Source organism: Camelina sativa, chromosome 16 (genome assembly GCF_030686135.1).
Source record: "Camelina sativa cultivar CO46 ecotype springtype chromosome 16, ASM3068613v1".
NCBI classification, from domain to species: Eukaryota; Viridiplantae; Streptophyta; class Magnoliopsida; order Brassicales; family Brassicaceae; genus Camelina; species Camelina sativa.
The window spans coordinates 5,525,826-5,540,881 of NC_141895.1; the positions used below are offsets into that span (position 1 = coordinate 5,525,826).

Here is a 15,056-nt window from a genome sequence, read left to right on the forward strand (position 1 = left end):
AAACCCGGAAACGAACATCGTCTCGCTGGAAGGGAGGTGTCGACCGACACCAGCATAGTGTCGACCGACACTGGCATTGGTGTCGACCGACACTACCCCACAGTGTCGACTGACACTACCCCATAGTGTCGATCGATGCCCATTCTTGCTGGTGTTGACCGACACCAAGTGGTGTCGATCGACACCCACCTGCAATTGCGATCCGCACAAAGCCGAGAGTCGAATCTCGCTTCCCAATCTCCTCCAAATCATCCAATACTCAAAACCCATGCCGTAAACATCATTAGGAACCTGCATAATCCAATCCCCAGCAAGAAAACACACAAAACAACAACAAACAAGCAAGAACAAGGAAATCAAAGGCTTAGATTAGCCATGGTCATGCACTCACCTCTTTGCAGGAAGTCTCTGAACCACAACAACGAATCCCACCCTCCTAACAAGCCTCTAACTCCTTTCTACCCTGGGATCTCTCAAGAATAGCAAGGAATCTCACAAATCTCTCTCAAAAGCTCAAGAATAAGGTTTTCTCCTTTTCTCTCTCAAAAGTGTTAAACGGCGACAAAGACAAACTCCCAAAACCCTTCTTGTCGTCGAAACCCACTTAAGTATACCGGTTCAATGGTTTCTTCAAACCAAACCAAACCAAATCGATTAAAAACTCAATCTGGTCGAACCAGAAAACCTTGGTGTCGACCGACACCACCATGGGTGTCGATCGACACCCACCCCAAAACGCAGAGTTTTGGTTCGGGGACGTTATAAATTTCCTTTTTCTTTATGGATTAGAAAATTATTATTTTTCTTCATGTTTACAATAGGATTGTAAACATGAAACTCCTTGATTTTCTAGAAGCTTCTAACACTTTCATGAATTCATTCGACACTCTGTTCTCATACAAGTAGTTAACCACATTGTTTAAACCTTGCATTTTCAGCATGTGCCGAACGTCTTATGTATATATGGCTTATCAGTATACGTGTGGTCCAACGGTCATCAATGTGTATATATTTTGAGATGAGAGGTTATAAAGTTTAAAACTATCAACTTATATCGATCAGTTCGCTATGAGATCTTTGATCTTCGTTGAAGAAAAGAATCCTCGTGGTCCGATAACTATGTATGGCATAGGAAGGGGGAAGCTTGGAAGAGATTGAGAGAACTCAAGATGGAGGCATCATTACCGCGCTTGTCACTGGTGACACTAAAGGCATCGGCTCAGTCCCCAGTTTTATAGAGTTTTCTATTCTCTTTTATTGTTCTAGAGAACTCAGGTGATGGCAAAATGTTTGAGTGCTATAACATCGATGCTAGGGGGACTAAGCGTCATAAGGGGTGACTAGTAAAGAAATAATTATATGATGTAATGCCCCCTATAAAAATTTGCTCCCGTCGATTATTTTGTTACCCATTTCACTGAATTCTTTAAAGATAAATTGGATTTTGTTCATCAATTTAGCGGAAGTGGATTACATTTGTTTACTAATTTTATTCGAATATCAACATAGATATATGTAGTGAACATCTCAAAGTAAGTATTTGCACATCTATCTCCAAGTTTAAAATCTTAATCCATAAGTTTGAAAAAACAATATTGTACGTATATTTATGAGTTGGTAACTATTTTTTATTCTTGGTATAGTTATATTTCTATTTGTCATAAGACTCATTACAACTTCGTTGCAACAAATTAATAATTTTATCCGTAAACTGCAAAGACAACAGAAAAGAGAAAAAAATCATAGAAAATTTTCGTGAAATTTTGTGATGATAATGGTATTTAAATAAAGAAAAAATCGTTTAATATTTTACCTTCAGTAAAACTCCTTTTTGGCATCGGGTACTCAGCGTCACCAAATATTGTTTTAGCTTACCTTTTTGAATACCGGCTGGAAGGTATTTTTTTAGGAGGTTGGAGACTCCGATCCAACCTAAAGTCAGTTGCCATGACGGTACCTAGTACTGCTGTCCATGTGTCGTCAGATTGTAGAAAGGTGCAAAGTTATTCTCAATAATAGTTGAAATATTTAATATTACTTTATAACCTTAAATAATAAGAAAATATCGTAGCAACTAGCAACCTTATGAGTGTAACCTTTTAATATAACGTTTTTGAGTACTGTTCGTCAGTCGTATATTAACTGACAAACAATACTCCAGTTTATGAGTGTAACCTTTTAATATAACTTTTATACTAAATATATACTCGTATGTCCTTTCTTGTGGGCCGCCGACTGTCCATTTTATATTCTCCTCACGAGGACGTATGGCTACTTGTGGGACGACCGGTTATCATCCATGATCTGGAATCTTGAGATGAGGGAAACTGACAGCCAGGAATACCCTATCATGGATACGTGTGGTCGAAGTCGACTGTCGACCTGTTGGCAATGTGAGTACGTCTGTACGTGAGGTGGGAAGTTTCAAAATTCAAAGCTATGCCGACTAGTTTATTTAAGATCTGTGATCTTTCGTTGATGAAAGGTCGTCACTGGCTGAAAACTAGGAATGGCAACAAATTCTAGATGGAGTCTTGGAGGCATGACCGCTCTTGTCACTGGTGGCTCTAAAGGCATCGGGTCAGTCCTTGTTTTCATAGATATGCTCTTTTATTGAACTATGATAATTTATAATGAAAGAATCTATGTTTGTGTGTGTTCCATGAATAGGGAAGCTGTGGTGGAGGAACTGTCTATGATGGGAGCAAAAGTCCACACATGTGCAAGAGACGAAACTCAGCTTCAGGAACGCTTACGTGAGTGGCAAGCAAAAGGGTTTCAGGTCACCACTTCTGTCTGCGACGTTTCTTCTCGTGATCAACGAGAGAAACTTATGGAGACCGTTTCCACTCTCTTCCAAGGAAAACTCAATATCCTTGTAAGTTTACATACATAAGCTTCTCCCCTTTGAGATTGGAATCCACAAGAGCCAAATCATGTTGTGTTTTTATTGTGTTTATGTATACTTGTATAGGTCAACAATGCCGGCACGTTCATTGTCAAGCCGACCACAGAGTATACAGCAGAAGATTACTCGTTTATAATGGCTACAAATATCGAGTCAGCTTTCCATCTCTCGCAGCTCGCACACCCTTTGTTGAAAGCATCTGGTTCAGGGAGCATCGTGCTCATGTCGTCCACTGCTGGAATTGTGCATATCAATAATGTTGGATCCATTTATGGAGCAACCAAAGGTACCGTATATATATACATGTACCTCCTTAAAATATATATAAATCTATTCCTTGTGTTATGATACTTACATATGAAATTATATAAACTCATTTAGGAGCCATGAATCAGCTGGCTAGAAACTTAGCTTGCGAATGGGCGAGCGACAGCATAAGGGCTAACGCTGTTTGCCCATGGTTCATCACAACTCCTTTGGTTAACGATGTAAGGCCAAAATAAAAAGTTCTCCTAGTTCGAGAAAATGGAAAAAAAAATGAAAAAAAAATAATATATATATATATATATATATATATATTCTGATCTTAATTACTGTTAAAATTTCTTAGTGTCTCAATGACAAAGAGTTTAAAAAAGAAGCGGAGAAGAGGACAGCGGTAGGGCGTATTGGAGAGGCAAACGAAGTTTCACCGCTTGTGGCATTTCTTTGTCTTCCTGCAGCTTCTTACATTACAGGCCAAGCCATCTGCGTTGACGGAGGTGTCACTATCAACGGTTTCTCCTTCAAGCTTGTGCCTTAAAAACACATATATGCATCGGATTTTATATATTCAATATATAAATTAAACCTACGTACGGGTTATTTATGCATATATGCTTGTGACTGTCTTCTTGTTAATTCTGGAAGACTTTTGGGATATTTATGCATATATGCTTGTGGTAACCATCGAGAGTCCAATATCTGTTGTCTAAAATTTCGAAATAAAAAAAGTTATGTTGTTATAAACAAAACATTGATTAAAAATTTAAAACATTGTAAAGGAATCCATAGCCTGATAATATAAACAAAGCATCTCATGCATCTAATTTAGATTATATGAAAAATCACAAAAGTCAGAGAGAAGTGTCGCCTAATCATTCATACAAGCTAATATTCATATTTCTTCGAATCTTCCTATTTTCTTCAGAGCTTTTGCGCTTACATCAAAACATCAAAAAAAAAAAATTTGCATATGACCACAAACATTCAAGTTGTGATTTGTGGAACAGAAAAAAAAAAAAACCTTGAATGTTTTGCTGGATCTCTTGTCATTTCAACAGAATTTGAAATGTTTTGCGATTTGATGCATGATAACCTTGAACGTTTTGAAACTTGGATAAAATAAATCGATTTACGTTTTATGTTATTCAATGCCCGGTCCGGTTTTTAATCATTGGCTGATACAGACGACTAGAGACGGAGATGCTGAGATAGAATTTAATACATAAGCCCTGAACAAAATTGATAGAATTCAACGTCCAGTCCAGTCCGGTTTTGACACAAACTCATCTCGAACCGTTGAATATTTTGAACAATAATCATGAAAAATATGCATATATTAATGTTCAAAGTTTCCGATTGAAAAAAAACAAAAAAAAAAAAATTCATCGTATGGTTTAATTTTGTGTAAGATTTTTTATCGAACAGAAAAAAATGTTATTATCATAATGTGGAATTTTGTGAGGATGTATTGGATGGCTGAAGTAGCGTCTGTGTGATTCAAGACGTGATACATGATTGATGTTGTTTTATGTACGTGAAATTCTCTAGAAGATTTGAAAAGACAATATTGAAGGACGATTTGAGAATTAATTGAAGAGAAAAACTACTATTTATTAGGTTGATTAAATTGGAGTTTTATAAAAAGGAAAATAGAAAAAAGGAAAAAGACATTTTCTTATGAAATTTGGAAATCTTCTTCTATGGTGATTAGGAAGTTTTGATGAATATATAAAGAGATGTTGGGCACGTCCTATAGAAGCAAGAGAGCTGAGAGATAAAGATAAAAACCCTAACGAGCTTTCTCATTGTGTGCAACTTAGTTTCGCGGTTTGGTGTTTGTGTTGTTCAAGCTTCTTTGTTCGTACGTGTGACGTGTGTAGGTTGCTCAAGAGAGTTGAAGATCTGAAGTCTAGGCTCAGGGGGAGTTTAGCCAAACTAGGGCTGGACAAAATAACCGGTAACCAAATAATCGACCGAACCGAACCGAAAAAAATCAAACCAAAACCGAACCAAAGTTCCTCCAATAACCGAATGGTTAGTAAAATCCTATGTTCAAACTAACTGAAACCGAACCGAACCGAACCGACAATTAAATGGTTAACCGAAATATCCAAAAACCTAGAATATACCCAAAATAATATACTTAAGATTAGGCAAATCTATAAAATAAACTTAAAGTATTAATTATTTCTACATTCAAAACAATTAAATACTTTAAATAATCAATATATTTAAAAGTTATTATTTTGAATTTAATAAGGTAAATACTATTTTGTAAAATCGGATCAATATTTTTCCCCCTTTTTATATTTTTGTAATGTAGTTTTGGTTAATTTCGGTTATATTTGGTTATTTTTTGTTACTTTTGGTTATATTCGGTTTATTTGGTTAATTTCAATATAATTTATGTTAGTTATGGTTATCTCTTCAACTAACCGAACCGAAAGAAACCAAACCGAACCTAACCGAAATTTCTAAAATATCCAAATGGTTATTATATTCCTATATCCAAATTAACCAAAACCGAACACAACCGAACCAAAACCGAACAGTTAACCGAATGCCCAGGCCTAAACCCAAGGTTAGGTTATCTTTTTTTGAATTTAGGCTCGGTGTGAGATTAGTTAAGGGTAGAGATTTATCCTTAAGATTTCATGTTATAGAACAGAGCAGTGAATTAAGAGGGTTGTGCTTGATGTACGCGTTTGCGAATAGGTTGTATTTGCTTTCTTGTTCTAGTGAAATCGAAATCTGGACGTGGTCCCGGGGACTAGGAAAAACTGAACCTCGTTAACAAAGTTCTTTTGTTCTTTACTTTCTGCACTTTATTATTGCCTCATCCGCATTTACAAGTGGTATCAGAGCGGGTTCTCGATAGAGATTAAGTCTAGTTTCGGGTAGATCAAGGGTGAGGGTAGTTCAGGAAGTAAGACAGAGGTTTGAATCAGTTGTGATGACTTCATACAGAGAAGGCACGTCTATGTCAATACCACTGTTGCTTGATTCAACGAATTACGGGTATTGGAAGGTTCATATGCAAGCGTTTATTAGTAACCTTGATGAAGATTGCTGGAATTCGATTGAGCTTGGTTGGGAGCCTCCTAAAGTTGTGTATGAGAAAGGGGTTGAGAGTCTTAAGCCTACGGATAAGTGGACTGCTGCAGAGAAAAAGCTATCAAGTTGTAATTCGACAGCCAAGACAGCGATTTATAATGCTATTGATTCAAGCCACTTCAAGTTAATTTCTCAATGTGTATCAGCTCAAAAAGCATGGAAGTCATTGGAGAATATGTTTGAAGGTACTTCAAGTGTTAAGAGAACAAAGTTGGATATGTTGGCATCACAATTTGAGAATCTAAGGATGGAAGAAAAAGAAACAGTGGCTGAGTTCAGTGCTAAGTTATGTGATATATCTAATGAAGCTGTTGCTCTTGGAAAGCAGTACAAAGACAAAAAGCTTGTAAAGAAGCTGAAGCAATCGTTGCCTGCAAAATTTGAATCATAAATTTCTGTAGTTGAAGAAGCCCATAATTTAGATGAGATGGCTTTTGATGAGTTTGTTTGGGATTCTTAAAGCTTTTGAATTAAGCAAAGCATATGAAGCTGAAGGAGTAAAGAAGAAAGATGATTAAGTTAAGGAAGCAATAAAGAAGGAAGTTGACATTGTAGTAGTTCTTAAGGTATCATCTTGTGAAGATTCAATGGCTATGTTATCAAGACAATTTGCTAAATTTATGAAGCGTAAGGGCGAAGAGAAGAAAAGTAGAATGGGTGAAGAGATGGAAACTTCATCAAAGAATGTTCAATGTTTTGAATGCAAAGGATACGGTCATGTATGGTCTGATTGTGCCAATCTACAAAAGCATAAGAAGAAGGCTATGAATGTTGTTACTAGTGATTCAAAAACTAATTCAGATGAAGAAGAAGAACTGAAGAATTTTGTGGCGTTTACAACTTTTGAAGATAGTTCTGAATCAGTGTCTGCAACTGCTTCTGAATGTGCAACAAAACCGGCAACTGCATCTGAACTCGAATCTGATAGTGATAGTGATGAAGAGGATATGAGTTATGAAGAACTTGGTAAGAGTTATGAGAAGTTGTATGCACATTGGCTTAAGGTAATTGAGGATAATTCAGTTCTGATTAAGGAGAAGCTCAAGTTAGAAGCTAAAATCGTTGAAGTAGAGAAACATGCAACAGAGAAGGAAGAAGAAGCATTACAAGCTAAAGTGCAACTTGAAGAAACTCAAAAGAATTTGAGGATGCTTAATAATGGTACAAAGAAGTTGGATCATATTCTGAATATTAGCAAGACAAATAAGTGTGGCCTTGGATATGAAGGAAAAGTTTCAAAACCGGATTTGGTGTTTGTTTCAAGTGGAAAAATCACATCTACATCAGGAACTGCAACTGTAATAGAGACTGCTTCAAAGATTGCTTCAGGGACTGTATTTGTGAAAGCATGGTAAAAGAATTTCTGAATTGCAGAATGGACCTAGACAAGTTTTCCGACCTGTTTGTCATCATTGTGGTGTTGTTGGGCATATTCGGCAAAGATGTTTCAGATTTTTGAGAGAGAGGAGCCGAATGGAGAATGCTTATGATGTAAGGTTTCAAGGTCCTACATGTTATCATTGTGGAGTTCAAGCACATATTAAGAGGAATTGTTTCAGATTCATTCAAGGAGTCAATCATGGAGGTCTAAGGCGCAACAAGATATGGGTTAGAAAAGATGAGTTTTATGGAGGTGGTGTACTAGACTATCAACCGCGAATTACAAAGCGGGGTGAATTTTCCAATTAGTTTTTGATCATGTTGTGACTCATTCAGGGGGAGAATGAAGATGTGTCTGGTGATGTTGGTTAGGTGTTTGAACTGATGAGTTCACAATCATAGTCAAAAAGGGGGAGAATGAAGATGTATTGGATGGCTGAAGTAGTGTCTATGTGATTCAAGACGTGATACAGGATTGATGTTGTTTTATGTGCATGAGAAGTCTCTAGAAGATTTGAAAAGACAATATTGAAGGACGATTTGAGGATTAATTGAAGAGGAAAACTACTATTTATTGGGTTGATTAAATTGGAGTTTTACAAAGAAAAGGAAAATAGCAAAAAGGAAAAAGGCATTTTCTTATGAAATTTGGAAATCTTCTTCTATGGTGATTAGGAAGTCTTGACGGATATATAAAGAGATGTTGGACACGTCCTAGAGAAGCAAGAGAGCTGAGAGATAAAGAGAAAAACCCTAGAGAGCTTTCTCATTGTGTGCGGCTTAGTTTCGTGGTTTGGTGCTTGTGTTGTTGAAGGTTCTTTGTTCGTCCGTATGACGTGTGTGTGTAGGTTGCTCAAGAGAGTTGAAGATCTGAAGTCTAGGATCAGGGGGAGTTTAGCCCAATGTTAGGTTATCTTGGTTTGAATCTAGGCTCGGCGTGGGTTTAGTTAAGGGTAGAGATTTATCCTTAAGATTTCATGTTGTAGAACGGAGCGGTGAATTAAGAGGGTTGTGCTTGATTTATGCATTTGAGAATAGGTTGTATTTGCTTTCTTGTTCTAGTGAAATCGAAATCTAGGCGTGGTCCTGGGGAGTAGAAAAACCGAACCTCGTTAACAAAGTTCTTGTGTTCTTTACTTTCTGCACTTTATTATTGTCTCATCCGCATTTACATTTTGAGATGAGACAAAGTTCAAAACCATCACGTAAAATTATCTATAAGACTATGAGTTTATGACCTCACTGCATAAGCTGATTTGGTTCAACCTGACAACTAGACTTGGTCAGTGATATTTCTCTATAAGACTATGAGTCTATGATCTTCATTGCAGAAGCTGATTTTTAGAAATGGCTAAGCCAGGAGAAAACTTGAGAGACAAATCGAGATGGAGCCTTGGAGGCATGACCGCTCTTGTGACCGGTAGCTCGAAAGGGCTCGGGTCAGTCCACGTTCTCCTATCTTACCTACTTTTCTAGTTCAATGCTTCTCTCGTTTCAATAATAGATTTATTTTGTGGATCTTTTGATGCTATTCCGATGTTTATAATCGAGACAACCCTAAAAAGAGAAAAGCTTAATGATGTATCAACTAAAATTGCATGTGGGCTATAACAGAGAAGTTGTGGTCGAGGAACTAGCTATGTTGGGTGCAAGAGTTCACACATGTGCCAGAGACGAAACTCCGCTTCAAGAACGCTTACTTGAGTGGCAAGCAAAAGGGTTTCAGGTCACCACTTCCATATGCGACGTTTCTTCTCGTGACCAACGACATAAACTCATGGAAAATGTTTCTTCTCTCTTCCAAGGAAAACTCAACATCCTCGTAAGTTGATGTATCATAGCAGGACCCATATGGATCTGAAAAAAAGATCAAGTGATTATGTTGTGCGATCATTTATTGTTTTTGGTTGGGGTCTATATGTAGGTAAACAATGCGGGAACGGGTATAACAAAGCCTACTACAGAATTTACAGCACAAGATTACTCGTTTCTGATGGCTACAAATCTCGAGTCAGCTTTTCATCTTTCACAGCTCGCACATCCGTTATTAAAAGCTTCGAGTTTAGGGAGTATCGTGTTCATGTCCTCTATTGCTGGAATTGTGCATACCGGCTAATCCATCTATGGAGCAACTAAAGGTACATGTATATATTCAAACAATGAATGATGCATCGAGACTTAATTGTGTAAATGTGTGTTGTAGGAGCTATGAATCAGCTAGGAAGAAACTTAGCACGCGAGTGGGCAAGTGATAACATAAGGGTTAACTCTTTGTGTCCATGGGTCATAGCAACTTCTTTAGCTAACAATGTAAGGCCATTAATTAGAAATAAATACAAAATTTTCCTTGATAAATAAAATTATTACATGTGATTTTTAACTTAAGCCAAATATTATATATTACTAGTAGTTACTCCGTGCTACGCACGGATTTAGTTTACATTGTATTGGAATATATTTTTTGTAATTTTGGAGATTATTAGTTAATTAAAAAACAATATTAATAAAATAAAATATTATGTAAGATTTAAGATATGAGAATTAGTAAAATGTGTATCTTTCTATTTATAAGAGAAATTGTAGTTAAGAGCATATAGAAAATTTATTATCTGATTGGATAATAAAAGCAATAATATTTATATCAATTAGGTAAATGTAATTTATACTTTCTCCGGTTTTTTATTTGTCGTTTAAAGTTTTCTCACACAAATTAAAAAAAAAACTATTAAATTACCTGTTTTACCCTATATTAATATATTTTATAAATATTTCATTGGTCAAAACTTTAAAACATAAAACTGAAATATTCACCAAACATTTTCATTGAAAACTTAAAACAACAACTAAATTAAAACAGATGGAGTATTTCATTGTATAGGAGTCACATAAACTATGTGAGAGTTATAAATGCAATCATTACATATTAATATATTTTCTTATATATGTAATATTTCTAAATACTATTATTAATCATTCACTGCATTACTATATAGTTACAAAAATGAGAGTTAGTACAAAATATGGGATTGATGAGATGGAATAGAAAAGTTAATAAAAATGTATCAGGTTTATAAAAATACATTATTGTGAATTAATAACTAAAATTGTCTATTGTTTTAATTATATATTCAAGAGTTAGACTCCCTCTGTATCATAAAGTTTGATGTTCTAGGATTTTTACATGAATTACGAAAAATATTTAATGTATAGCAATAAGTGCATTATTTATTTATAATAACATATTTTATAACGTATTTCATTAAACTTTTAAATTCTCATTTAATGATTCTTGGAATTTACAATTTCTTAACATTAATTAATACAAGTATACAGAAAATTAATCTTTGTGATACAACAAAAAATCCTAGAAAATCATCTTTTATGATACAGTGAGTGTATATTATAATTATATAACTATGAACGGACATCTTAGCTAATCAAATTATGACTTTAGATATATATTCACTTCTCTCTTTAAACGGAAATATATACAGTTATCTCTTTTTCAAAAAAAATAACATTCAATTCGCATTTAGTTATTTAAAAATTATATATTAAAATATACTTTAGTTTATTTTAAATGGACTGGAAATGAAATAAAATAATTTAATATCAAGATCATGTGAATTATAAAATTAAAGTGTGGAAATTAAACAGCCAATTATTACTCGACATTATCCTATACAACCCAAATATATATACTATAATCTTATATCCTTAAACTATTTAATCATCAAATTATTTGTTAAACAAAAATTTTGTTATGTAAATTCAATTGAATAAATTTGTTACACTAAAAATTAAAAGAAACAAAATGGCACTTGCGAAAGAAAAGAGAGCATCAAATGAAAATCTTTTGGAGCTTTACAAAAGAAAACTTTACTTTATTATTAGATAATATAATATAGCAAGGCTTCTTTCAACTCATACTCTAAGAATATGATGCCCATCATCATTATATATTAAAATTCTTTTAAACTCAAATACACATGAAATTATTTATTTCCTAAAATAAATATTTTAAAATGATTGCATAAATCATCAAAAGATGAACAATAGTAAAAAATAATTTACAATTTTGGAGAAACTATTCAAAACTTAGTAAAATAATATTTCTTCTAAAGTTAGGAACATACCACAAACGGATGATCCGAACAACGATACTATTGTTACCGGTGTTTTTTTGTGTTGGTGTAACATACGCGAACTGAAATCCCGGTTTAGGGATTGCATCGGTCGATGCAAGGTTGTTTTCTGCGGACGAGTTTAAGTGAAACGCTGCGTTTCGGGCAAAGGGAAAAAGGGGAAAAACCCTTCAGTCGTTTCTTTGGTCTCATTAGTTGTTTTGGCCACTTTTGAGAGAAACAAAAGAGAGAAAGAGAGTTCTTGGTGTTTTTGGTGATTTTCTGTGGATTGGTGGCTTTTTTTGGTCAGATCTAAGACTTAGGACGTTATAGGAGCTTCCTAGGAGCGTGTTCTTGATTGTTTAAGGTTCATAAACTTCTTCGCAAAGGTAAGTGCAGGACCATGGTTTATCTAAGCTAGATATCTCTCTAATTTGCGTGTTATGTGTTGTTAGACTTGTTAGATTGATATTTGGGACGTTAAGAAGCTTTCTTGTGGCTTGGGATCGAGTTTTGTGGTTGTAGGAATGAAGATCCGGCGAGAAGCTTTGGGGGAAAACGATGCTCGGCATTGCATCGGTTGATGCACTTTGTGCGTCGGTCGATGCAAATGCAAGGACGGCGCGTAAAATCTAGGGTTTTCGTGCTATGTCGAGCATGCGTCAGTCGATGCAATGGGAGCATCGGTCGATGCAGATCTTGCGTCGGTCGACGCGACCTCCATCTGGTGTTGGTCGATGCATGTTGGTGTCGGTCGATGCTGAGTCCTGGTTTATTATTGTTGATTGTTTATTGATGGTTAGAGATGTCTCTATTGCTTGTGTGTATAACCCAGTAGATGGGAGGATTGCCTTACTGAGTGTTTATAAAATACTCATGAATTGCAATTTGTGTTTGTGGTGCAGGTAAAGGCAAAGTGTGATCGTGGAATCAAGGCAATGAAGAGGGGGATGTTCTAGTGGTTGGCTTGGTTGTCTGGCTTCTGTTAGGATGCTAGAGTTGAGTCCTAGAATGTTGTTTAGGATTACTGGTTCTCTGGTTTATGCTATTTGGATCATTAGTTTATGATTTGGAAATAAAATTGGTTATTGGATTATGATTGGATTATTTATTGGTTATTGGTATCTGTTATTTCCGCTGTTGGTTGTGTTTGTGGTTAGGTGGCTAGTGGGTATGAGACCACTAACTGTAGTGTATTTATTATTTATTAATTAACAAAAAAGGGTCAGGTCGTTTCAATTGGAGATTGAATCGAGGATATAATAGAAAGTAAATGTTTTAGTTTTCACAATAGTCTGAAAAAGGATGTGTTTGTATGGTAATAGGTTGTTTTTAGAAAACTAAACTCTATAGAATGTTTGAGCCTTTAAAAGATAGAAGGATTGAAATCAAATATTAATGATCATAAATTCGCAAGTAAATCAAAATAATAAATTAAAAATGAGAAGTAATATAAACAAAAGTGAAAATTGAGGCAACAATGAGTAGATATAAGGCAATGCATAAAATGATGGTATTATATCAAATCAAAACATAACTTATTATGTTCATAATTTATTCTGAAATTCCTAATATGAAAACTTATAAATTTTTATGTAATTCAAAAATATGACGTTTGAAATAATAAGTTTGAATCGAACAAAATAATTATAGAATTAGATCAAAACTATATCACAATCTTACGTAATTTTCTAGAAAGTAAGCTCAAAAATTTAATTATATACTTATAATTTTTATAATAAGTTTGAATCGAACAAAATAATTATATAATTAGATCAAAACTATCTCACAATTTTACGTAATTTTCTAGAAAGTAAGCTCAAAATTTTAATTATATACTTAAATTTTTTAAGAAAAAATTAAACTAATTTACTTAAATAATATCATCCCACCATCTGACTTAAATTTGATTTCGTTTGTGCCTGTGAAAATTATATAAGATTCTGTGACAACTCATCCCGCGGACCCCACTAGCCCCCCGCTAGCTGCCCCAACGGACCGTCCGTGGACCCCGCTAGCCCCCCGCTAGCCGCCCAAACGGATCCCAAGCTGGCCCTGCAAGGCATCGATCATAACCCCTCATTGTGGATATCTCAATCCACCAGTAGGTTATTGGTGCGCCAAGCGTTCCTCGAACACTGGTCTCCACCTTTTAACAACTTTTCCACAGGGCAAGCTGTCACTAATTGATATCCACAGTGAGGGGTTATGATCGATGCTCTGCAAGGCCAACTTGGGGTCCGTTTGGGCGGCTAGCAGGGTCCACGGACGGTCCGTTGGGGCAGCTAACGGGGGGGCTAGTGGAGTCCGCGGATCGGGTTGTCACAGATTCAAACACAGAAATTAAACCCAAGAATTCAAACCTATAAATTTAATTTTAATGTTGATATAGTTCCAAGATGAAACCAACCACAAACTAATATAAGGTGGCTTTAGATTCTTAGATTCTTTGGGGCTGCATATGTTTATGATTAAAAAAGGGAGAAGAAAATATTGATGTTTTTTTTTTTTTTTGATTTTATGAGCCTGTAGTTATCAAAGTCCAAACTATAGTTAATTAAGTCCAAACAAAAAAAATACAGGTGTCAAAAATATAATAAGCCAAGTGTCATCTCCTTAGCAAAAGTTGAGAAAAACCTCTCATATTATATAAGATTACTTCTTAATTTAAATTCAAGGGGAAAATCTCTCAGGATCTTAGGGATGAAGAATTTAGAAAAGCAGCGGAGAGTAAGACACTAATGCGTGTAGGAAAGGATGTATCATCGCTTGTGGCATTCATTTGTTTTCCGGCAGGTTCTTATATAACAGGTCAAACCATTTGCGTTGATGGAGGTGCCACGGTCAATGGCTTCTCTTTTAAGCCTCAACACTAAACCGTTGATGTTGATTGTTTGTAATTCTTAAAGCTTACTGAGTTTTTGTTTTTTTTTGGAACTATAAACTCGCAGTATCTAGCATCATTAAGGAGATCACCTTTACTTTTGTTAGTCATAACACAAAAATGAAAGGACAACCACCCGTCTATCTAGAAGTCTTCCTATTTTTTGTTCCCGTTTGAAGGCGCTTATGAATCATTTGTTTCAGTGTATCAAACTCTAGTTGAATAATGTAAAATAATGATATTTTTAGTATTATTTTAATTTTTCATATATATATTTTTGTCATTTAAATAATTTATCAGTGAAAAAATATTTAAATGGTCCTTTAAACAATTCCCTGCATGTGTCTTTTGATAACTTATTTACCACTTTGATGAAGAACCT

General features: G+C 35.1%; 1 protein-coding gene and 2 pseudogenes across 1 annotated transcript; all 3 read left to right on the forward strand.

Moving 5' to 3' along the window:
• The first annotated feature begins 2,280 nt into the window (after positions 1-2,280).
• On the forward strand, positions 2,281-3,921 carry LOC104749968 (senescence-associated protein 13). Its single transcript, XM_010471686.3, has 5 exons — positions 2,281-2,580; positions 2,671-2,878; positions 2,975-3,194; positions 3,290-3,396; positions 3,519-3,921. The coding sequence occupies exons 1-5, from the start codon at positions 2,510-2,512 to the stop codon at positions 3,708-3,710; spliced, it is 798 nt and encodes a 265-aa protein (XP_010469988.1). The 5' UTR covers positions 2,281-2,509; the 3' UTR covers positions 3,711-3,921.
• A 2,204-nt stretch (positions 3,922-6,125) lies between these two features.
• On the forward strand, positions 6,126-7,975 carry LOC147925156 (uncharacterized; annotated as a pseudogene).
• Positions 7,976-9,012: 1,037 nt separating this feature from the next.
• On the forward strand, positions 9,013-14,666 carry LOC104753426 (tropinone reductase homolog At2g29150-like; annotated as a pseudogene).
• Positions 14,667-15,056: the final 390 nt, after the last annotated feature.

Excerpts from the sequence above, each read along its gene's own strand:
- LOC104749968 (XM_010471686.3), top strand. The coding sequence starts at position 2,510 with ATGGCAACAAATTCTAGATGGAGTCTTGGAGGCATGACCGCTCTTGTC. Across the intron at positions 3,195-3,289 it reads CATTTATGGAGCAACCAAAG|GAGCCATGAATCAGCTGGCT; the intron begins GTACCGTATATA and ends AAACTCATTTAG. Across the intron at positions 3,397-3,518 it reads CAACTCCTTTGGTTAACGAT|TGTCTCAATGACAAAGAGTT; the intron begins GTAAGGCCAAAA and ends AAAATTTCTTAG.